We start from the raw sequence: 25122 nt of genomic DNA on the forward strand, positions 1-25122 counted from the left end.
AAGACTGAAAATATTATACTACATGTGATTCATTCATAGGTAGCATCATCAGAGTAGTTTCTAATATTGAACAGCTTGATTTAGTGAATTTCCTTTAGAATAGCAGTATGATTGAGGGGTGAACTTTGGCTGGGACTTTTTGATATCTTGCTGTATATTTGCTATAGTGAGTGCTCACAGTAATATTTTATTTCTGCAACATTTAAATGAAAATATATCTGATGCATTTCATAATATGGCTCCATAGGTCTGCATTGGCCATGCATAAATGACACTCCTTGTTATATTAACTAATTAAAAGTACTATATTAATATAGCACTTATTACTAAGCTGCTTAAAATTCCTATCACCGAACGTTCTTTCTCTGAAAATTATGAAGCATCGACTTGCCATTTAGACAAGGGATTAATGGATGTAAGAGAAATTACTTTTGTAAGTCATTGATATAATTTCATTAATTGCATTGATGTATATCTGCATATCTTTCCTTCTAACCAGCAGTTTGTTATGTTATCAATGTACTCTACAGCATTGAACAATAATACTATGATCTGAAATAATAACATAATCTGCATTTAGAAATTATATTACCTCTTTAAAAGGAAAAAATATAAAATGTGCATGCAATAATTTAACACAGTTAAAACTCTTATCACAAACAACAAGACTTAAAAAACATAACTGTACATTTGGAAACAGCAGCAGACATTTCTGCTTTCCCTTCAGCAATACCTGGCTGAAATAAACTTAGGATGCATAAATTTTATGCGTACACCACTGGGAATACATTTAATAATCTGGCTATGAGCAGAGCCTAGAATCTGTCAAAAAAGAATTTAAACACATGCCAAAATGTGTTTAAGTTTAATAATATTACTCATGCATCAAAAGATTATTAAATTGCCATTCATTGTATACACTTAATATATGCACTAACTTTTATCTTTAAAAAATAAAAAAAAAATAATTAAATTCTATCTCAAAAGAAAAAAACTTTATTTATTACCAATTTAAATCAACAATAAATTAAAGATACCAAGACATTATATACTTGGTTTAATCCTTTATCGAGTTGTCATATCACCTCTGGGTCTGCTTTATCACCTCTGGAGTTGCCCCAGTCCTAAAAATATTTCAGACACAAACTTTGTTTGCTTACACTTGGATAAAGGATTAAACCAAGTATATAATTTCTTGGTATCTTTAATTTATAGTATAACCAAGTGAAAAAACTTCCAACAAATCAATACGTTTCTATCAATACAATATTTTGAAAAACGGTTTTAGCTAAACTGCTAAAGAAGTAAAAATGATATGCTAGCACTAATGTTTATAGTATGACTTTAATGGAATAAATAAAAAGTAAAACAAACTATTTCTTTTCTTAATAGTATCATACTATATTACAGTACTTTGCATTATCTCCTTGCTCTTTGGATATGACACCCAGCTTTAGTATATGTGTGTGTGTATGTTCACTGCTTCATTCTGGGGCTAGAGGCTATAGTATTTGATCATTAGACATTATATGTGTGGCATTTACAGCTCTACAAGACTAATGTAGCGGTTTAAAAAAAAATGCACTGAGCAGATATAAATACCATTAATTTAATCTCAAGGTAATCACCAACATATGGATAAATCATTATAAATGTTTTCATGTGACTAATATTAAAGCAAATTGTAGTTTAAAACAAAATGAAAAGACAAGAATGAAATATTCCTTTTATATAAATAAATATATGAATGTCATATTCCTATCTTATCCCAAAACATTTGCAAATCTGGTTTAAATGACACCTTAAAACTATATTAGGTTTTTTTTCCCTTTCTCTTCATTCAACCTGTCAGCTGTTTCTCTTTATACGGCATGCAATAAATAATTAGCAAGTGTTTAGTAATTACTCATCAGGAGAATAGGAATATATATTGTAAAAATAATTTTTTAAAAAAACCTTAATAAAATGGTTTACAAATTCTACAGATTTTCACCGTGCTCAAAAAGCATGTCAAAGCTTTAAGACCTGCAATGCATATATTGTCCAATAAAACTTTCTTCCATTTGTTTTGATTCCAGTTTCCATGACAAAATCTTCTATAATGAAATTCACAACGATTCATGGAATGTGGCTACATTAAGTTGCAAATTCAGTCAAGTCTGATTTAATTTGGAGATTCAAAATACAGCCGCTCAGAATCTGTATCATAAAACTTGATCTTTAAAAGGAAAACCACTGCGATACTTATATATACCATTTGTAAATTAAAACCTTTTCTATTAACTAATGACAATGTTCTGTTACATCAACTACAGTTGCTTTTTTCCAGCCAAATAGAAAGTAACCAGCTCCAGATCCAAATATAACAGCAATGCACAACCAGACATTATAAGTCATGAAAATAAGCATAAGAAAATAGCTGATGATCATCTGGATGACATGAAGAAACGTTTGAAGTCCATGAGGCCAGCTTATCATGCGATTCCTGTAAAGTAAACAAATGCTATTAGAAGCATAAATAAATGTCCAACTAAATGTCATTCATTAAATCACAATTCCTTTTCAATATAGCTGAAAATCTTGACTATTCATTTTTATACTCCTAATCTCTTTATACATGAACTGTTACTTTCAAAGTTATCTGAATAATCAATCAATTGCAAACCTGGTTGGCTGAGTGGATTGGCATGCCAATCAACCAACAGGCTGCAGATTTAAATTCTTCCATGAACATGGATGTTTGTGAATGCCTTCAGAAGGAGATGAATTTTATCACCTAGTGTGAGACCACTATCCCAATTATTGGAGACCAGAAGTAGCTTGAAAAGGTTATGTGGTCTCCAGAACAAGGTTTCTGGATTATGTAAAAAAAATAAAATAAATATTAAATTAAAAGGTTAGGAAAAAGGCTTACAGCAAGACAAGATCAAGGTGGATTGATAGTAAGGGGTGCCTTAGAAAACTGAAACACAAGATCTAACAGTATTTGAGTCTTTATAAATAACAATTTGGAGAAAAACTATTGACAGAACATTACCAATGATGTAAACTTTTCATGTAGTGTCATAATATCCTATACGTCCCCTGAGGGTATATATCAGAAATTTGATGAAAAATAATTATAAAAAAAAAAAACTTTAGCCCATGGCATTACTATGCTATAGCAATGATGTAAACTTTTCATGTAGTGTCATAATATCCTATATATCCCCTGAGGGTACATATCAGGAATTTGATGAAAAATAATTATAAAAAAAAACTTTAGCTCATGGCACTATTGTGCTATAGGTTTATAATTTTCAAATGTGAGAGTCACATTGGTGGAGTAAGGATTAGATAAATTATTAGACAAGATAAATAAATTAGACTAAATTGAATAGCTGTTGTAATAGATATGATATGAAGGTCAGCAATAAAAAGACAAAGACAATGAAAATAGGCAGAATCATTGAAAATGTCAACTGTGTTGTGAATGGAGAACCTGTGGAACAAGTGAAACATTTCAGCTACTTAGGCATGATTTTTACTGAGGATGGTAAATTAAATATAGAAATAGACAACAGAATCAGCAAAGCTGGTATGGTAGGAAGTCAATTGAATAAATTCATATTGAATAAGAGAGAAATTAGTCGGAACACTAAATTAGCTATATACAAGACAGTGTTCAAACCAGTTTTAACTTATGGATCTGAGAGCTGGGTGAGAAGTAAAACACTTGACCAAAGACTAGAGACCGCAGATATGAGAGTCCTGAGAAAGATTAGAGGCATGAACAGATGGCATCAATGGCAATATCATATTAAAAATGAGGATATTAGGAAAGAACTTGACATTGTCAGCATCCAGGAATGTGTTAGCAGAGCTGATCTCAGGTGGTATGGCCACTTAAACAGAATGGGCAAGGAAAGATTAGCAAAACAAGTATTCTCTGCCACGTTGGAAGGAAAACAACCCAGAGGAAGACCAAGATAGAGGTGGATTGATACGGTACAAAGTGCCTTAGATGATAGAAATATAAGATCTGATAATGTTGGAGTCTTGACAAGTAACAGACTGATTTGGAGGAAAATTGTAGATAGGAAGTTAGTAATGATGTAATTTTTTTCATGTAGTACTATCATATCCGGTACACCCCTTGAGGGTACATAGCAGGAATTTGATGATGATGAGGATTAGATAATATGGAAACCCTGCTCAAGTTCGAGATAAGGCGAGGAGAAATGCTCTCTGTATGAATAGTATGCCCAGGAGTCTTTTTCCTTATTTCTTTCAACAACTGATCACCAAAATGGACATGAATAGGATATCAAACATGCATAGTTACAATTCAGTTTAAAAATTCTCCCTAAAAAAATTAAACTAGACAGAACTACAAAACCACAATCCCACAAAATCATTTCCACATTCACTTTGATATTCAAAGCATAAACACAAACATAAATGTACATCAGCACATCAAGTCCAGATCGGGAAGACCATGCTACTTAGCTTTTCATGTGAAAAGACTTTATGAAGGTTGCTGCATCATTTCATGGAGGGAAAACTCTGTTAGTTCTGTATGAGAGGGTCTATATCCAAAGAATGAATTCTCATCATTCCTCTGAGACAAGACTTGAGCTTATCCATAATCTTTTATGTTGCATTATTATGATTCAAGAGAGAAGACAAGTAGGCTTACTGTGTCATGTAGCTCTGCAAGGAAGTGTTCTAAACAATAAAATCCTAGAATGGTAACGATACTAAAAGTCTCTTGTAAAACTTGCTTGTAAATTAACTCGCTGAAGGATATAAAGTTTTAGAGTGGCATGGTGGAGTAAGGATCTGAAATTCTGATGATGCTGAGGTTGTTCCAGGACCAAACTTTTCACCGTTCACCCTGATTTCTTGGTGAAAACATCTGGGTATGGGGCAGGGGAAGGTGCCACATGTTTTACTAGCCACTGCCCCAATCAGAATAACATTTCATCTTGTATCATCACTATGTTTTGGTTTAAGCTACTACAGAACACAGTTTGGTTGGTTAAATCTCAAATTGTCAGCTCATCCTCATTTGCTCAGTATCCTGGATGCAGCATGAGAAAGTGAGAATTGGACACTGTGAAGAACAGATGAAGGTCATAAACCACGATTCATTCACCAAACACCCTCACCTCCTCAAAAACATATATTTAGACATATATATAAAAATATATATATATATATCTAAACATATTCATAAGCCAAAACATTATGACCACCCAGCCTTTCTGGTCAACCAGACTGCACAACTGCCTGGAAACAGGCTGTTGGTGGAGGCAGTAACCTGGTATGGAGATTGTTCTCAGGGACATCACTGAGTCCTTTCATCACCATTGAACACACCTTGACCACTAATTCTAACTAGGGGATTGTTTTGAACCAGGTATTGTATTGTCCTACACGGTGGCAATATGGCCTGATGGATCGGGATTTTTGCAACAAGACAACGCCCCATGTCACATGGCTCACATTTTGCGAGCATCATTGAAGCATTCTGTGTGCTCCCCAGCCATCTAAATTCTCTGATTTAAATCCCACTGAATATTTTTGGGATCATGTGAGGGCAGAATCTGCCAGTCAACATCAGTGTCCTCACTCAGTTGTGGACCACTGCTACTACATCTTATCAAAAATTAAGCACTTGTATGTTCTGGTTTCACTAGTATTTCAATTTTGTAGATGGTCTCTCTCTCTTGCCCTTTAGTTTATATTTATTCCCTTCTTTTGGTAGCTGATATTTTCCTATCTTATATGAATGCTCTGATTCTATATAAATGCTCTCAGTTGCTGACTTCTTGGATATTATTCTGTGTAGTTGATCCAGAATACTTCAGAACATCTTCTGTGCTCTAGTGAAGTTAATACTAAGAGGGATGCAAGCCATTATCTCGGTCAAAGGAGGACCAATGCTATTCAGTAGTGTGTTGAGCGTCCTTTGTCATAATGTTTTAGTTCATAAATGTGTATTGTGTGTGTGTATATATAACCTAGAAATATGCTATACTTTATGTGATGCATTTCAGATGCAAAAGATCTTCCCTCAGGATATGCAAATTCAGTATCTTGAAAGTAACTTATTATATATCAGGTTAAAGTAAATTATATTTACCTTGCAATTCGATATACCTCGGTAACAGTTTTCCCATCATCTGCCATCACAGATACAGATGAGTGCTGCAATGATGAAAAGTATTTTTTGAAGAGGAATTCACGTAGAAATTTTAAACCTTCATAGAGCATAGCAAGAATAAAAATGCCAATCATAGAACCAACCATACCTAGAAAAAAATTGTAAATAATTTTTAATTTATAAACTACTTTTAAAATATATTTAAGAATGAAAATGTATTTATATATTTATAAAACGGAAGTTTATATGAATTTTAAATCTTTTCAAATTACAAGGGTAGTTCCATAAGTTTCCTGACTAACTTTTAGAGGTGATAGAAAGAAAGGCTCACTTTAGCGAGTACTGGAGCAGCAAACTCTAGGTACCTGATGCTGGACTGTGCCTTACCTCATGTAATAAACTTATGTATATTATCTGTAGACTGGTCCCTACTCATTTTTCTTTCTGGTTGTTCCTCTTGCTCCTTCCCCACAATGTTATTAGAGTAGTCGATGGCTAGGGGTGAATCTTTCCTATTATACTATTTTCTTTCACCTCATGCATTGTGAGTCTGCTTTCCCTCCCAGAAAGCAGGATAGTAAGCCTTAAGGTGTCAGCCCCCACCACCAAACTCACCCTGCCAAAGGTTAGTAGCCTATTCAAATGAAATTTACAATTACTCGCAAAACTCTGAAGAAGAAAAACAGGATGGATTTAATTGGAATTGTTTAATATAATAATAATTTAATTAGCTAGGGAAGCATGTGGTGAAGTTATCTTCAAATATAGAAAAATAAGAACACCATGGTGGACACAAGAAGTTAAAGAAACAGTCCTGGAAGAGAAGAAAGCATACCAAAAGTTTTTAGCAATAAGAGAGGAATTAGTCGGAACACTAAATTAGTTGTATACAAGACAGTGTTCAAACCAGTTTTAACTTATGGATCTGAGAGCTGGGTCAGAAGTAAAACAAAATCAGTCAAAATTTTTTTGTGGTCAAGCTTGAGGAATTTTCTCCGGTAACGTGTTCAGCATCTTCACGTATATTTCTTCCTTTTTCCCTGGTAGAAGAGCCAGTAGACAAGGAAAAGCGACACTGGATCATATCGGATGGATACTGTATAACTGATAATATATTTCTGGAACCACTTTAAAATATACCATCTGCTAGCCAAAAATCGTTAACTACAAGTTGATATAGAAGAGTCTTGTGACCAATTAGTATTATATGTTCTGGATCTTCTGCCCTGGAATCACGAATAATCCATTTACAGTACTTCTCTGGTATTTCAAAATTTTTGTTATCTTGATTTGATGGAACGTTTCCAATTGTTTTAGCTTTGGATCTATTTAATCGCCTCATCATGGAGCTCTTCTTCGGTAGGCACATTTTTAATCCATCTGATACAGTCACTAAACTGTTAGCTATAATTGCACGGGCCGTTGCGCCTGGATTCGACATTTTTCTTTTCATTTGATTTGCAAGTTGATGAGCTTCAGATTCAAAAGTGCTGTTAACATGACAGTGTTCTGAAGACTCAAGGATAATCTTGTTGTCTCTGGCATGGAGCAACGATTGACAATGTAAAGTTCTAAACTTTGCACAATGCCAATGAATAGTTCCAATAGCAGCTTCACGGTGACGAACAAACTCAAATCCTTTGTAAATTATAATTTGACCACCATTATTACTAATGCCGTACTCAAAATCAGCCATAAGCAAATTAAAAATTAATTAAAAAATTAATCACGAAATTTATTACGTCATACGTTATACACTAGTTGTATTACGAGTCACTAAACTAGCACTGAAGAATGTAAGACAAAAATTTACTTATATACTTTCACCCAAACAATTCTTAGAAATTCTTCAGCAGTTCATGGTGATTAACAATTGTAGACTGGTTTTTATCTTAGGAAATTATTCCTTGTAAATCTGAGGTAAGTACTAATTAGAGTAGCTAATCACTACATCGTTTTGAGTTTCCAACTCGACCACCTCCCTAATCCCCTTGCCCAAATCTACTCTAGTGATTTACCCTTTGCTGGTCATAAAGTTTGTACAATTTTTGGTAAATTTTATTTTATTTGTAATTTCTTACTTGTGTATTTTTTCCTTTTAATTTTTTTCTTAGTATATTTTTATATGTGTAATTTTTTGATTGTGCAATTTTTTCTTTGTTTTTTCTTCCCTGTGTAATTTCGTAATTACTTGTGTAAATATTTTCCTATTTTTTCTTTTTAATTTTTTTCTTAGTGTATTTTTATCTGTGTGTAATTTTTTGTTTGTGTAATTTTTTCTTTATGTAATTTCGTCCTTGTGTAATTTTTGCAGTGCAATTTTATCCCGTGTAATTTTTTCCTGACACAAGAAAGGAGTACTGTAAAAGGAATCAAAGATGATAAAGGTAACATGAAAACTGAAGATAAGGATATCTTAGATGTTTGGAGTAATTACTTCGAAAGACTTAAATGAAACAAGCAGCGACAGAACTGTAGTTGAAAATTTTCAAGAGAAATGCATACAGGAGTATATATCAATACTTGATGTAGAAAATGTCATCAAAAACTTGAAAGTGTTGTAGATGATATTCAACCAGAAATGGTCAAATATAGAGGTATGAAAGTTTTGCAGACTTATGACCACAATTATGAATTATGACCACACTGCATAATTCAGAGGGCCTAGTCTGAAGGTCAAATTCCGGATGATTGGAATAGAGCTCTCATAGTATCCATACATAAAAAGGGAAATAAAACTGAATGTGAGAATTACAGAGGACTCTCTCTACCAAGTGTTATAGGTAAGATTTATGCAGTTGTGGAAGAGAAACTTGGAGAAGAACCAGCTGGAGTCAGGCCAAGTAGAAGTTGTCAGAATCAGCTTTTCACTTTACAACAAAGTCATGGGAATATGAAAAGGATCTGTACTTAAGTTTTGTAGATCTGGAAAAGGCATCTCAGTCCTCTCCAAAATAATGGAGAGGATTGAGTAATACAGTAAGTATAAGTTAGTAGTAGAATTGAAGGAAATACAGGAAGATGATTTGATTTTAAATCAGGGGTAAGGCAAGGATACATATTATCTCCACTCTTATTCATCATCTTATATGGATCACATTGTGAAAGAAAAGTGTCATTAGGCCTGATATTAAAAAAAAAAAAAATTGGAGAGTCTTTCTTATTTCATATAAATCTGACTCACATGATACAGCTTGTTCTGTTATCTATTACCATAAGTAATTTGCTATCTTTGCTAAAAATTATGCCTAAATACATGATATATTTTATTTGTTCTGTAGGTTTGTCATTCAAGATGTAGTTGATATTATCTATGTTACTGCCTTATTTTCAGTCTTTTTATTGCTGATTTTCATGCAATATTTGTTACAATAGTTACTGAATTTGATTAAGGAATCCTGCAGACTTTGCAAGATTGCAGGTAAATTGAAGGAAGGAAGGGTGCTTAGCAAGCATCATTGCCAAACATGATCAAAAGCCCTGGAAATGTTAAGAGTGACAACATTCTTCTCTCAACCTTTCCATGGCATGTGTCCAGTGGTCGGTGATGCAGGTTAAGTCAGCTATGGAGCTAAGAACCCATACCAATAGTCCCTGATTAACTTAGTGTGCTTCTAGGTAGTGGAGAAGATCACTGTTGATAACTTTTTTTTCCATTGTTTTGGAGAGAATTGAGATGATGATCAATCAGTAGTTTGGACAGCAGAGATTTCATACCCCCTTTTTTTGGGATAAGTTCATAAATGCTTATTTATATGTGTTGAAATAAGTGCTGGCTGTGGGTAGAAGATTGTAAAGATGATAAAGGATTAGTATTAGCTCTGGAATACAATGTCTGAGTACAACAGGAGAAATTCCATAAGGAACTGAAGACCTTTTAGTTGAACTGTTCAGTATTCTTCTGATGTTATTTTGCTGAAAACCACAGGTGGCATATGGTGCTTAGCATTTAGTATGGTTAGAAGGCAATTTGCCTTGGTTATCTATGCAGGAGATGGAAGAAAAGAGTGATGCCTACTAGCATGATCAAAAGAAGTATATTTAGGTTCAGTAAAAGTGGTACCATCTGAATTAAAAGAGAAGTGATAGTGTAGATGACCAGAAGTCATCATCATCATCATCATCAAATTCCTGCCATGTACCCTCAAGGGGTGTACAGGATATGACAGTACTACATGAAAAAATTACATCATTACTAACTTCCTATCTACAATTTTCCTCCAAATCAGTCTGTTACTTGTCAAGACTCCAACATTATCAGATCTTATATTTCTATCGTCTAAGGCACTTTGTACCGTATCAATCCACCTATATCTTGGTCTTCCTCGGGGTCGTTTTCCTGCCAACCTGGCAGAGAACACTTGTTTTGCTAATCTTTCCTCTCCCATTCTATTTAAGTGACCATACCATCTGAGATTAGCTCTGCTAACGCATTCCTGGATGCTGACAATGTCAAGTTCTTTCCTAATATCCTCATTTTTAATATGATATTGCCATTGATGCCATCTGTTCACGCCTCTAATCTTTCTCAGGACTCTCATATCTGCGGCCTCTAGTCTTTGGTCAAGTGTTTTACTTCTGACCCAGCTCTCAGATCCATAAGTTAAAATTGGTTTGAACACAGTCTTGTATACAGCTAATTTAGTGTTCCAACTAATTTCTTTCTTATTCCATATGAATTTATTCAACTGACTTCCCACGATACCAGCTTTGCTGATTCTGTTGTCTATTTCTATATTTAGTTTACCATCTTCAGTAAAAATTGTGCCTAAGTAGCTGAAATGTTTTACTTGTTCCACAGGTTCTCCATTCACAACACAGTTGACATTTTCAATTATTCTGCCTATTGTCATTGTCTTTGTCTTTTTATTGCTGACCTTCATACCATATCTATTACAACAGCTATTCAATTTAGTCAGAGAATCTTGCAGACTTGTAGCGGATTTATTTAGAAGTATAACATCATCCGCATAAAGCAAAGAGCTGACATTAACATCTCCAATTTTGATATCAGGTTTAATACCACATTCCTTCATAATGTGATCCATATAGATAATGAATAACAGAGGGAATAATGTACATCCTTGTCTCACACCAGATTTAACATTAAACCATCTTCCTGTACTTCCTTCAATTCTAACTGCTGACTCACAACTCAAATAAAGACTAAGTATTGCTTGATATAATGCCCCATTGACACCATATAACTGCAGCGTATTGAATAGCTTCTCTCTTGGCACCTTGTCATATGCCTTTTCCAAATCGACAAAACTTAAATACAGATCTTTGTTATATTCCCATGCTTTCTCGACTATTTGTCGTAAAGTGAAGATCTGATCCTGACAGCCTCTATTTGGCCTGAATCCAGCTTGTTCTTCACCAAGCTTTTCTTCCAGAAGTTAATGACCAGAAGTTAATTTTCCAAATGAACTGAAGAAATCTGAAGGTTAATCTGGGTTAATTTGTCATTTAGAATTCTTCTAAGTCTGATGTTTATGAACTTCTGGAGAAAATTATTTCAGTTAATCTTAGAATTACATTTATCCTGAAAGTAGTTGACAACAAATGTCTCCCATTTCTGGATGAACTTATCTTAATATCAACCTGATGTAGTCTACAGTTCTCTGTATACAGAAAAGTAACATATACTAGAAAGTACAATGATGCTGCATCACACTATCATTCATCTCAGGTTAGGTATTATTAGAGTCACAAAACTTCTTCATCAGATTAACCTCAAAGTTTATTTCCATCCAGTTTGTAAATTACATTGTCTTTTAGAGAATGCAGAAATGATTTATCATCTACTTTCCTATCCTGGAGTTTAGAATTCCATGCTCATGTGTAGCCTATCTAATTATGGGCAGACTGGTTGGTCTACTCAGATTTCTTCAGAATAACACAAAGATCACATTCTGCACCACGAGTCTGATAGATCAGGTCTGGCCAGCACATTATATTTACTAGACACAGTATTTATTAGGATAAAAGTAAAGTTTTACATAAATTTCTTATTAGAAAGACTCTATCAAGAAAACTATTACTATTACTACGGGCAACTCCAGGGAGTCATTAGACTCATCGAGGGAGGACCCAAATCATATTCTTCACAACTATTTGACATTCATACAGTATCTATCATACCTCGCCTTAAACTCATTCACTGTCACAGCATCCACCACAGACTCAGGGAGCGCATTCCACTCATTCACTACTCTAAAAGTAAAGAATCCAGCTCTAACACCTTTACTAACCACACTTTTGCCCAGTTTCCATGGATGTCCCCTAGTCCTCCCACAACCAGCCCTGTTCTCAAAAATATCTTCTGAATTAATTTTATAGAAACCCTTCAGTAATTTGAATGTCTCAATCATATCTCCCCTCCTCTGCCTATCAACCAATTTTTGCAACCCACAAATCTTCAACCTGTTCTCATACGGTTCATTCCACAGACCTGCTATCATCTTGGTCACTCGCCTCTGGATCCTCTCCACCTCCTCCCCATCAAGAAGAAACCTAAGTGACCAAATCTGAGCACAGTAGTCTAGATGGGGTCTTATCAAGGCTCGATACAGAGGAACAATAACCTGCTTGTCTTTGCTTGTCAACGTATTCTTCAGCAATCAAGTGATTTGATGAGCTGTTTTGGCCACTTTTGCAATGTGTCCCCTAAATTTCAATTCCTTATCTACCAACACGCCTAAATCTCGTGGCTCATCAATTTCCTGGAGCACGGTTCCACCAATGCAGTAAACTGCCGCCAATCTTTTCACCCCAAAATGCATAACCTTATATTTTGCCACATTAAACTGACATCCATTCTCCTTAGCCCAGACCTGCAATCTATCCAAATCATCCTGCAAAATTTTGACATCATCTGCATTCACTATTGCCCTACCCAACTTCGCATCATCCGCAAACAAATGAACTGTTCCTCTCAGATCATATCCTATATCATTTATGAACAAATTAAACAGCAGTGGTCCAAGAACAGATCCTTGTGGCACACCACTAGTCACAGGCCGTCTTGTGGACTCTACTCCCGAGTAAACCACACTCTGATATCTCTCCGTCAACCACCCTCCTATCCATCTCACCAACCCTATGTCCATTCCCATATGCTGCAATTTACTGATTAGAATTCCATGTGGAATCCTGTCAAAGGCCTTGGCAAGGTCCAGTAGAATCACCGTAAACCCATTACCCTTATCCAGTTCAGCCGTCACTGTGTTATAATACGTGAGCAAGTTACTGAGGCATGACCTACCCTTCACAAAACCATGCTGTCCCCGATACAGTATCCCATTTTCTTCTATCCAATCTTGTATTTTCCTCTTGACTATTTTCTCTAAGACCTTGACAATGATTCCTGATATGCTAATCGGTTGGTAATTTACAACAGCAGTCTTGGAACCACCTTTATACAGTGGAACTATTTTCCCCTCTTTCCACCCGCTCGGGACTAACCCAGACCCGAAACTCAAATTAAACAAAATGGTCAAGGGTAATGACAATTCTTTAGCTGCTTCTCGTACAACACGAGCTGGTACACCATCCAATCCCACAGATGTATTGACACTGAGGTTATGCAATAGACTACTCACCTCCACTTCATTAACCACAATTCCCATATAATCTACTGGTTTATTTGTTTCTGCAATGTCACCACCTGGATGATATACTTTTGCAAAGTGCTCACTCAGTAACTCAACTATCTCAACTGATTCAGTTACCTCCCTACCATCGGCATTCTTTAAAATCAATCTGCCATGTACATTTTTCCTTTTACTTGCTACATATCTAAAAAACTGTTTAGGATTCTCTTTAGCCTGCATGGCCAATGTTCTTTCGTAATCCTTTTTTGCTTTTCTTACCACACTCGTCACCCTTCTGGCCTGCGCTTTATACCGTTCATGTGCCTGCCGGTCACCCTTCTCCTTAAATTCCCTCCATAGTTGTTTCTTTTTTTGCAACTCAAGCTTAATGGTGTTATTCATCCATTTAACCCCTATGAAGCCTGTATCCATCTACTGAACCTTAACAAAAATGTCAACACGAAACTTTCCCAATTTTGGGAGTGATTTAATTAAATTGATTTAATTGAAGTGATTTAATTTTTGATATTTACTTTTTGTTCCCTTGAATTGTATTGTGTGTTCCAGGTAGCAGGTCTTGTTCTGTATTGTGTGTTCCAGGTAGCATACTTGAAAAGAGGTTAAGAAAGATTGTGGAAGAGAACAAGTTGGGTTCAGGCCAAACAGAGGCTGTGAGGATCAGATTTTCACTTTATGACAAATAGGTGAGAAATCATGGGAATATGACAAGGAGCTGTACTAAGTTTTAGATCTGGAAAAGATATATGACAAAAAAAAAGCTTTGCAAAACACTACAGTTATATCGAGTAAATGGAACATTATACAGAGCATTTCAAGTCTATATTTAATTTGTAAGTCAGCAGTTAGAATTGAAGGAAATACAGGAAGATGGTTTCATTGATTTAAAATCAGTGGTAAGGCAAGGATACACATTATCTTCACTCTTAATTATCATATATGTGGATCAACATTATGAAAGAAAGTGGCATTATGCCTGATATTAGAAATATCAGGCATAATGCTTTCTTATGCTTTCATTCTTACCCTTTGCTTTATGCAGATGTTGTACTCCAAAACACATCTAATGCAATTCTCCAGGATTCTCTAAATTGAATGATAGCTAAAAACAAATCTGGCATGAAAATCAGCAATAAAAAGACAAACTATGAAAATAGACAGAAACACTGAACACATCAAATGCATTCAGAATAGAGAGCATTAAAACAAATAAAATATTTCAGCTATTTCGACATAGTTTTTAGTGAAGATGACAAGTTAAATCTGGAAATAGACAACAGAATAAGCAAAACTGGTATTGTGGGTAGCCAGCCAAATAAACTTATATGGAATAAGAAAAATTAGACAAAACACCAATTCAAGACTGTGTTCAAACCAGTTTTAAGTTATGGATCTGAGAGTTGTGTTACAAATAAAACACTTCAAATATTAGAGATATGACCAACAGATATGAGGGTTCTGAGAAAAATTAGGAGAATGAACAGATGGCATCAATGGCAGAATAATTAAAAATGAAGACATTAGAAAGGAACTTGCAATTGTTAGCATTCGCCAATGTATAAGCAAAACTAATCTGAGGTAGTATGGCTTCTTAAATGGAATGGGTGAAGAAAGGTTAGCAAAACAGGTGTTTGATGCCAAAATGGTAGGATAGAGATTCCAAGGAAGACCAAGGTCTATGTGGATTGATTCAGTCAGAAGTGCCTTAGAAGCATGAAATGTTAGATATCACAATATCGGAGTTCTGACAAGTAATGTACTAATTTTAGGAAAATTGTGTATAGAAGATTAGTAATAATGTAAACTTAATCATGTAGTTTTGTCATAGTAGCCTGAATACCCATTTAGGGTAGATAGCAGAAAATTGATGATGATGAGCTGAGTGGACAGATAACCTAGCATGAGTAAGGTAGATCCTGGAAGCAATAGCAAATGTGAATTATGTAAGTAGACAATTATTCCTTTGTTGCCTTTGTTGATGCTAATGAGGCCAAGAAAAATCTCAGAAAGCTCTTTTGATGACATGTGGCCAGTAGAAGATAGAACAATTATTAGAGGATGATATTAGTTACTGAGAATGGCAAGCATTGCATAGGAGTAATGGTGATATAAAATGAACAATTCATAAACAAATTTCACACTTGAGTGACATCATGCAGAGCTCTGATGGTGAGCAGGTAGGGAGGTATATGCAGAATTAAATAATTCATGTTAATAATGCAGTAGGACTTGATGATATATCAGTAAGTTTTTACACAACGTTTCAGTGAGACAACAGTTTTGCATACTTGTTTAACAAGTCCTGTAAATTATTAAGAGAGGAGGCCACAGTATTACCCGCACTACTAGTCATACCTGTTCTTGAATTCATTCATACTACCTACACTCACTGCCTCCAATGACAATCCATTCCAGTCACTCATGACTCTGAGAGAAACATCTAGCTCTTACCCTCTCTTGATTCACAACTTCCAAGGATGCCCTCTCATCCTTTTCTCACCCTCCATAAAATGAAAAATTCCATCTACTAATATCCTGTATGACCCTTTCAGTAGTTTGTAAGTCAATTGTATCGCCCCTCTTTCTCCTGTTTGCTAATGTCTGCAATGCACAAATTCTCAATCCATCTTATATATTCCATAATCCTGATATAATTTTTAACACTCTCCTTTGTTCTCTCTCCACTATATCAGAATTGCCATGGAAACCAGGAGACCAAACCTGTGCACAATAGTTCAAGTGAGGTCTTATCAGTTTTGTAATGAGACAAAATGACTTTTTTTATCTTTACATGTTAAGGAGTGTTTCAGCATTGCAATTATCCTCTGAATTGTATTTGTAATGTTTGCTGGATGGCCTCTGAACTTCAACTTCATATCTACCAAAACTCCAAAATCACTAGCCTGATCAGTTTGTTCTAGCATAATCCCACTAATATAATATGATAGTTGATATCTCATCAGATCAATGTACATGACTTTATATTTACTAACAATGAGTTGACATGCCCACAATTCCTGCCTATTGAAATCATTCTGCAAGTACTGCCACATTCCTGAAAACCTTGCCTATTTATGCATCATCAGCAAATAGCTGTATGTCTCCTGTCAAATGCTTCCTAATGTTCATTAATGTATAGATTGAATAACAATGGACAAAGACTGATCCTTGTAATACACCACTGGTTATCTTAAATCTTGATGATCCCACAAAAACAAATCTCACATCCCCCATATACCACCTTTTGATATCTGTCAGTCACTCATCCTCTTATCCATGCTAATATTTCATAATTCCATTCCATATTTTTCAATTTATGGGGAATATAAGGTTGGATTCTGTATTTTATCAATAGCATAATGGTGTATCCATTCTCCTTGTCTAACTGAATGGTAACATTACTATAAAATGTGAGCAAATTGCTGAAACATAACTTTCGTCAGCAAACCCATGTTTGCACTCCAGAGATACTGATAGGTCGATGCTGGATACACTAGTGTTTGCAACACCCTTGTGTAATGGGATTGCCATATATTCTAGGCAATGTGATTTAAACATCAGTCACTACTGTGTGGGCTGCAGCAAGATAAGTAAATTTTATATTTAAATGTGTGCCGATATTGTCTAAATGTAGATTAATTATTACTGTGAGATATTTGAGTGTGGAACACAGTGTTTGGATAAATTTCTTATCTGATATTATCACAAATTCATTGTTTCTGTACAACATGGCGGTGAAAGCAAATCATTGCATAGGTCTGCATGGATTTCTCAAAAAAAGGATATTGTGCTGTGCTGTGACGATGTTGCAAATATTTATGGTAGAGAGGCTGTATAAGAGAAAACAATGAGTGTGGGTATGTACTAAATGTGATATTCTGAAGGACCCTGAGACTTGCTTAAATACGAGTTTAAAAATGAGTAAGGAGCATGGCGTTGTAACTGATACGACAGCTGAAGATTGTGCAAATGTTCAGAGAGTGCATGGAAACGATACAGAGAAAAAAAGTTTAAGTGATGATAAAATGAGCAATAATGATGAAAAAAGAGTGCAATTAATGGTAAAGTGGTGAGTGGAGTTAATAGTGAACAAGTGCATGTGACTGGCAATAAAATAGCGACAGTGAATAATGATGCCAGTATGAAAAAATTAATGAGAGATCCAAGAGTGGCATTGTATAGGATTCAATTATTAGAGGTGTGGTAAAGAAGATGAAAACGATTTGTTTTCCTCTTCTTTGATTGACGCATTGGATATCAGGAGTAAGCAAGCAAAGGAGTAGGGACATACAACTTGACCAGGAACAAGGAGAATGTAAGATTGGATATCAGGAGATTGTTGTGAAGGATAAAAGATAATAGTTTGATAGGAAAAGAAATCAGCATGTTGTCCAGGTATGAAGAGATGAGGTAGAGAACAAGAATTATAAATATGTTAGCAGAAATGCGTGAAGAGAAAGGAGTGCAATTTATTAATGTGTGGAATGAGTTTGAAGGAAGAATTAAACTGTATAAGAGTGATGGACTGTATCTGAATAGTTTTGGTGTGAGTCATTTGGAGAGACTGCTGCTGGAACAGAGAATAAAGACTGCAGAGAATGAATCTAAGTAAAAAGCAATGTGAGAGAGTGGGAGAGTAAGGAAGGAGAGATTGAAGTGGTGCTTATGAATGAAGAAGTGGGTAGCATGAGTGTAGAGAATGAGAAAACAAGTGTGCAGGACAAACAGGGAAAATGGAGAAACTTAGGGCAGACAGGGGAACACAGCATGAGAAAGGTTGATGCTGCAAGAGGATGTGAATGCATGTTAGATAATACATGGATTCTGGGACGAGTAAGCAGAAAAAGAAATGGCTCAAGGAAAGTATGGTATCAATGAAACTTGTTATAGATCTGGGAATGTGCCGTTGTGTTTGTATACGAATGCTAGAAGTATCAGAAACAAAGGAAATGAAACAGTTGCATTGATTGAGTTCCTTCACCCAAAAATTGTTTGAATAAGTGAAATCTGGTTGGATGAGGATGAGGATGACATCCTGAGATGAAGAGATGGAAGGGTATGATGTATTTAGTGAAGACAGAAAGGGTAAAAAGGAAGATGGAGTGCTACTGATGATATAAAAAGAGTTATGTCCATACAAGGTAAAGATGCAAAGGGGAAATAGTAGTAGTGGGTTTTATGCAGTATGGAGTGAGAGAGACACAGGCAAACAGAATTAAATACTTCGTTGGATGTTGCTATAGATCTGGTAATGTGGAGGATAGTGACCAGGAAAAGGATAAGCAAATTAGCCAAGCAAATGAGAAAAAGATGATCACATTATGGGCGATTTTAATTACGGCAATATAGATTGGAATGATGAGATAGCAACTGGAAATAAAGAAATAGAGTTTCTTGATGTTTTGAGGGACAACTATCCTACCTCAGGCAGTATCTAACAGAGGGCACATGAGGATTGAGGGTCTTGGATTTGATCATCTCATCAGAGGATGTTATTATAAATGAGGTGTCAAATCTCCCTCCATTGGTGAGCGTGACCACGAAGTGATTACCTGGGTTGTTACCAGCCACGTAAGGACTTCTATGAGGAAAAGTATATATGAAACTACAAGGTTAGTAGTGATTATGAGAAGATCAGGAGACAGGTTGAAGATGTAGCATGGAATAACAAGCTGGGTGGAAAAGAGATCAGTGCTGCTTGGGCGATATTCAAGAACTATCTAGTAGAGGCAATGTCTAAATGTATTCCAAAGGTCAGAAGGTTAAATAAAATAGATGTGAAATGGATGAATGAAGAGATTAAGCATACGATACAGAGGAAAAAGGCATTATGGAGGCGGCACAAGAGAAGTGATAATTATCAATTCCATGAGGAATACAAAGAACAGTCAATGAGGGTGACTTGGTTGGTAAGTGTAGGAGTTCTTTCAATATGCAGCTGGCAAAAATAAGAATGATTAAGGTAGTATGGCATTCATTGGAGAAAATGATATAAAGAGGATATAATTGAGATATTCAATGAGCAGTTCATAAAGGACTTTCATCCTTCTGAATGTGACATCATGGAGATGTCTGAGAGTAGTGGATGAGGAGGAAAGACTGACTATGAGTCAGGAAGAGGTATATCATGAATTAAGCAAACTTGATGTTAATAAAGCTGTGAGATTTGATGACATATCACCACATATTTTGAAAGAATGTGCCAGGGAAATGACATCTGCCTTGACATATTTGTTTAATATGAGTCTTACATTGGGTCAAGTTCAAAAGGAGTGGAAAGAAGGCAAGATTGTACCATTTCATAAAGGTGATAGAACTCAAGCATCAAATTATAGGCCAATCTGTGTGTGTGTGTGTCAGGTGTTGTGGTTAAAGTGTTGAAAAGGCTGGTGAAAATCAGGATCCTGAATTGGGTTCACAACAATGGTATTATTATTTTTGAAGAACAGCACAGATTTGTTAAAGGAAGGGCATGTTTTAATATTCTACTTACTTATTACAATAAGGTGACAGCAGCATTGGATGTGGGAGATGATATACAACAGTATACTAGACTTTGCAAAAGCTTCTGATAGATTACCACATAAGATAGTCAAATTAGAGTGGATGGGGTTGGATAACTAGTACATTGGATTGGAGACTGTCTGTCTGATAGGTATCAACAAGCTGTGTATTGGGGGGGGGGGGGGAGCAATATCCCAAAAGAGGATAGTCCCGAGTGGTGTGACTCAGGGTTCTGTTTTAAGGCCATTGCTGGTATGTTAATGATATTGGGGAAAGATTTGAATTGGAATATACAGCTGTTTGCAGATAACACAAAGTTGGGACAAACTATGAGCAGGAGAGCAGAACACTCGAATAGACTTAATGAATGGGCATGGGAGTAGGGATGCTAGTTCAATGTTGCAAAACATAAGGTTTTAAAATTTAGAAAACAAAGATGAAGTGTAGAATTTACTCCTGGTGGGAATATATTGTTGGAGATGGAGGAAATAAGAGATCTTGGAGTGATGGTGAATAAGGAGCTGAAATTTAGAGTATATATTGCCAATATTGTGAGGAAAACAATGAATGCTACATAGAGGACACTGATTTATAGAGGTAAGGAAATTCTGGTTTCATTGTATAAGGCTCTGATTAGGCTACATATGGTCTACTGTGCACATATTTGGTCACGTGATTTTCAAAAGGATGAAGAGATATTGGGTCTACAGGTGATTGATCAAAATAGTTTCTGATCTCTGGAATGTTGAATATGAAGAAAGGTTCAGACGATGCAGTTTGCAGAGTCCAATGGATATGAAGAAGACGAGTGATACAGAGAGACATACAAGTTGGTAAGGGGTTGTTATAGCATTAATGCTGAAGAGGTTTTTCATAAAATGGTAGGAGATGGTGGGGGAGAACAAGAGATCATCCTGGAAACTATATAAGGAGAGTGTGAGGGAGTGAGAAGCAGGTTTTTTTCACGGAGAGTTGTGAATGATTGGAACACATTGCCTGAGAGTGTGGTGTCTGTAGAGAATTTGGATGTATTGAAGGCATGGTATGTATAACAAAAGGGACCGCCTAGATGAGTCTGTGACTCCTTGGGGTCTTAAGATAATAATAATAATTCTTTCTAGTCTCTTGTGGAATCTTCCCTATTCTGAGACTCAAAATTATATAGCTTGATCAGACTATATAATTTTGATCAAAGGAATAACCATTTCAGCTGAACGGCTTTTTAGCATTCATGCTGATATCTCATCAGTCCCTACTTTCAAATACTTATTCAGTTTGTGTAACAGCTGTTTGTGCAAGAAGGCAAAATTTTCCACTTCACAAAATAAATGATAAAACCGAGGTTTGAAATTATGGTCTGGAATTGTGGTCAATGTGTTAGAGAGGTTAGTTAGGACTAGGATTCAAACTTGTGTTGATAATAGCAATGTTCTTTTTTGATGGTCAGCACAGATCTAAAGAAACTGTGTTTTTGGCAATCTGCTCACATATTGCAAGAAGGTGACAAATTAACTGACCTAGGGAGATGATTATACAATGATGTATTTCAATTTTGCAAAATCTTTTGATAGATTACCAAATAACAAATTGGTAATTAAATGGGAATAGAATGTTGTCAGATAATAGGTTAATGAATTGGAGAGAAGACTGATTTCTGATAAGTATCAGAAAGTTGTGTACGTGGGTGAAGTACCTCAGAATGGATAAGTCACTAGTGGTGGGTCTAAGGGGTTTATTTTTGGGTTGTGATTTACTTATGTTATTGTTAAGCATATGTTAATGATATTGGGAAAAGTTTAAATGGGGATATTCAGTTGTTTCGAGGTATGAAGTTGAGGGGAACTATCAGTAGAGCAAATATTGTGGTAGGATGAATTGAACACACAGTGCATGGGTAGGTGAGTGGAGACACCAGTTCAAAAGTTACAAAGCAAGTTTGAAAGTTTGAAATCAGAAATAGGATATATAATATAATTGATAGAGATATCTTACAAGAGGTGGAGGAGATCATGGATCCAGGAATGACAATGAATAAGAACCTAAAATTGATGAGACACTGCTATAATTGTGAGGACATCAAAACAGACAGTAGTGATGTAAAGGATACTGACATGCAGAAACAAGGAGGGCATGCTTCCCTCACATAAGGCTGCATATGGATTACTGTTCACAGTATTCCATATGCACTTGGTTTTCAGAGTGATGAGAATGTATTGAAAAGCACCCAGATATGATTGAATAAGATGGTTTCTAGTTTCTGGAATGTTGGCTATGAAGAGAGATTCAAGTTTTGCAGACAGTAGTAGGAGAATATTGGGACATGTTGGTAATGGAAAAGTGATGTGTAAAAGAAAAAAAAGAGTAGTTGGTGACTGGAATGTTTTCTTTCTTAAAGTGTGGCCTGTGAATATAGTGAATGAGTTCAAACACAGCTTGATGAGTTGTGTGTGTAGGCTAATTGGACCTTCCATGATGAGTCTCTTGACTCTGTGAAAGTCTGATGGTAATAATAATAAGACATCATCATCCACACATGCAACACAATAATCAAATTCCTGATATATATCCTCAAGGGGTGAACACAACAGGATATGATAGTATTACATGAAAAATTTACATCATTACTAACTTCCTATCTACAATTTTCCTCCAAATCAGTTTGTTACATGTCAAAACTCCAACATAATCAGATTTTATATTTCTATCTTCTAAGGCACTTTTTACTGTATCAATCCACCTATATCTTGGTCTTCCTCTGGGTCTTTTTCCTGCCAACCTGGCAAAGAACACTTGTTTCGCTAATCTTTCCTCTCCCATTCTGTTTAAGTGACCATACAATCTGAGATTAGCTCTGCTAACCCATTCCTGGATGCTGACAATGTCAAGTTCTTTCCTAATATCCTTGTTTTTAATATGATATTGCCATTGATACCATCTGTTCATGCAACTAATCTTTCTCAAGACTCTCATATCTGCTGTCTCTAGTCTTTGGTCAAGTGTTTTACTTCTGACCTGGCTCTCAGATGTGCAGTTAAAATGGGTTTGAACACTGTATTGTATACATCTAATTTAGTGTTTTGACTGATTTCTTTCTTATTCCATATAACTTTATTCAGTTGACTTCCTACCATACCAACTTTGATGATTCTGTTGTCTATTTCCATATTTAATTTACCAACTTCGCTAAAAATCGTGCCTAAGTAGCTGAAATGTTTTACTTGTTCTATAGGTTCTCCATTCACAATGCAGTTCATATTTTCAATGTTTCTGCCTATTTTCATTGTCTTTGTCTTTTCAATGCTGACCTTCATGTCATATCTATCACAACAATTATTCAATTTAATCAGGAAATATTGCAAGACTCGTAGCGAATTTATTTAGAAGTATAACATCATCCACTTAAAACAAACAGCTGAGATTAACATCTCCAATTTTGATATCAGGTTTAACACCACTTTCCTTCATAATGTGATCCATATAGATAAGGAACAATGTACATCCTTGTCTGACACCAGATTTAACATTAAACCATCTCCCTGTACTTCCTTCAATTCTAACTGCTGACTTACAACCCAAATAAAGGCTAAGTATTGCTTGATATAATGCCCCATCAACACCATATAACTATAATGTTTTAAATAGTTTCTCTCTTTGGCACCTTGTCATACGTCTTTTTCAGATCTACAAAACTTAAATACAGATCTTTGTTATATTCCCATGATTTCTCAACTATTTGTTGTAAAGTGAAAATCTGAATGACAGCCTCTATTTAGCCTGAATCCAGCTTATTCCTTCACCAAGCTTCTCTTCCACAATCCTTCTCAACCGTTTCTCAAGTATACCTGCATATATCTTACCAGGAACACTCAGTAGAGAAATACCTCTGTAATTCTCACTTCAGTTTTATTTCCCTTTTTATATATGGGTACTATGAGAGTTCTGCTCCAATCATCTGGAATTTGTCCCTCTGTCCAGGCCTTCCGAACTATGCACTGCAGCCACTATAAGACTTTTAATACCTCCATACTTGAGCATTTCAGGTCAAATATCAACATGCAACACAAAGAAAATGTAAATTCTGGGAAGGGCATCAATCCCTATTTGAAAGTCAGCTGGAAGCAGTAGTGGTTGAGTGGGAAGCCTTAAAATTACATATTTGGGGAAGTGATACTTAATCTATATGGCTAGTTTTTAAAGTAACTGCAGATTTCTGAAAAAGTTTTATGTTAAAAGATTTCACCATCAACAAATGACCTATTTTTCCCTTTTGAGGTTCTAATTTTTTCCATTTTATTTATGTTTCTTGTGTGTCCCTCAGTCTTATACTATACACCCATTGATGTTTCTGTAACAAAAGTACTGAAAGCATTAAGTTTTAATTTAATTTTGGTTCTCTGCACTGTGCTTCATTTCCATTTAAGTTACAGTAACATGAGAGTTAATTAGCACTTATTCTACTTTTACAACAGTACTCACCTCCACTAGAAGAGACAGTCCACTCTTTAAATAAAATAATGGCGTCAACACCTGAATGGAAATACATCTGAAAAAAAAAATTTTTTTTTAAGCTATTCAGGACTAATTGCAGCACACATACTGTGCATCTAATAAGCAAATGAAATCTTAATAATCACTCTTACTAATGAACAGACAGATATAATGCCATATTTTTGAGATGGATGGTGAGCTGATGTATTATGGATATAATGATCTGAAAAAGTTGGTTTTCAGTAGGCAGAAGTGGAAATGGATCCATCTTGTTTACGCTGGATGTGTACATCAAGAAATGAAATACTTTTTGATGGTTTTTTTTCTAGTGTGAACTTGATACGAGGATGCAGGGTGTTGATTTTTTTT

At 35.4% G+C, this 25122-nt stretch overlaps 1 protein-coding gene across 1 annotated transcript in view; it reads right to left on the reverse strand.

Annotated features, from left to right (window-relative positions):
- Nucleotides 1-1313: 1313 nt before the first annotated feature.
- Nucleotides 1314-25122, reverse strand: part of LOC150098329 (high affinity copper uptake protein 1-like) — a 101877-nt gene continuing 78068 nt past the window's right edge. Inside the window, exons 3-5 of the mRNA XM_090405606.1 lie at nt 24742-24808; nt 6128-6296; nt 1314-2485 (exon numbers count right to left, since the gene is read on the reverse strand). Of these exons, the coding sequence (XP_090261732.1) occupies nt 2284-2485; nt 6128-6296; nt 24742-24808 (438 nt within the window). The 3' untranslated portion in view covers nt 1314-2283. The remainder of the gene's footprint in view (nt 2486-6127; nt 6297-24741; nt 24809-25122) is intronic.

Source organism: Typopeltis vanoorti, chromosome 15, assembly GCF_054136105.1.
Source record: "Typopeltis vanoorti isolate ZY-2024b chromosome 15, IOZ_Tvanoo_1.0, whole genome shotgun sequence".
Classification (NCBI taxonomy): Eukaryota; Metazoa; Arthropoda; class Arachnida; order Uropygi; family Thelyphonidae; genus Typopeltis; species Typopeltis vanoorti.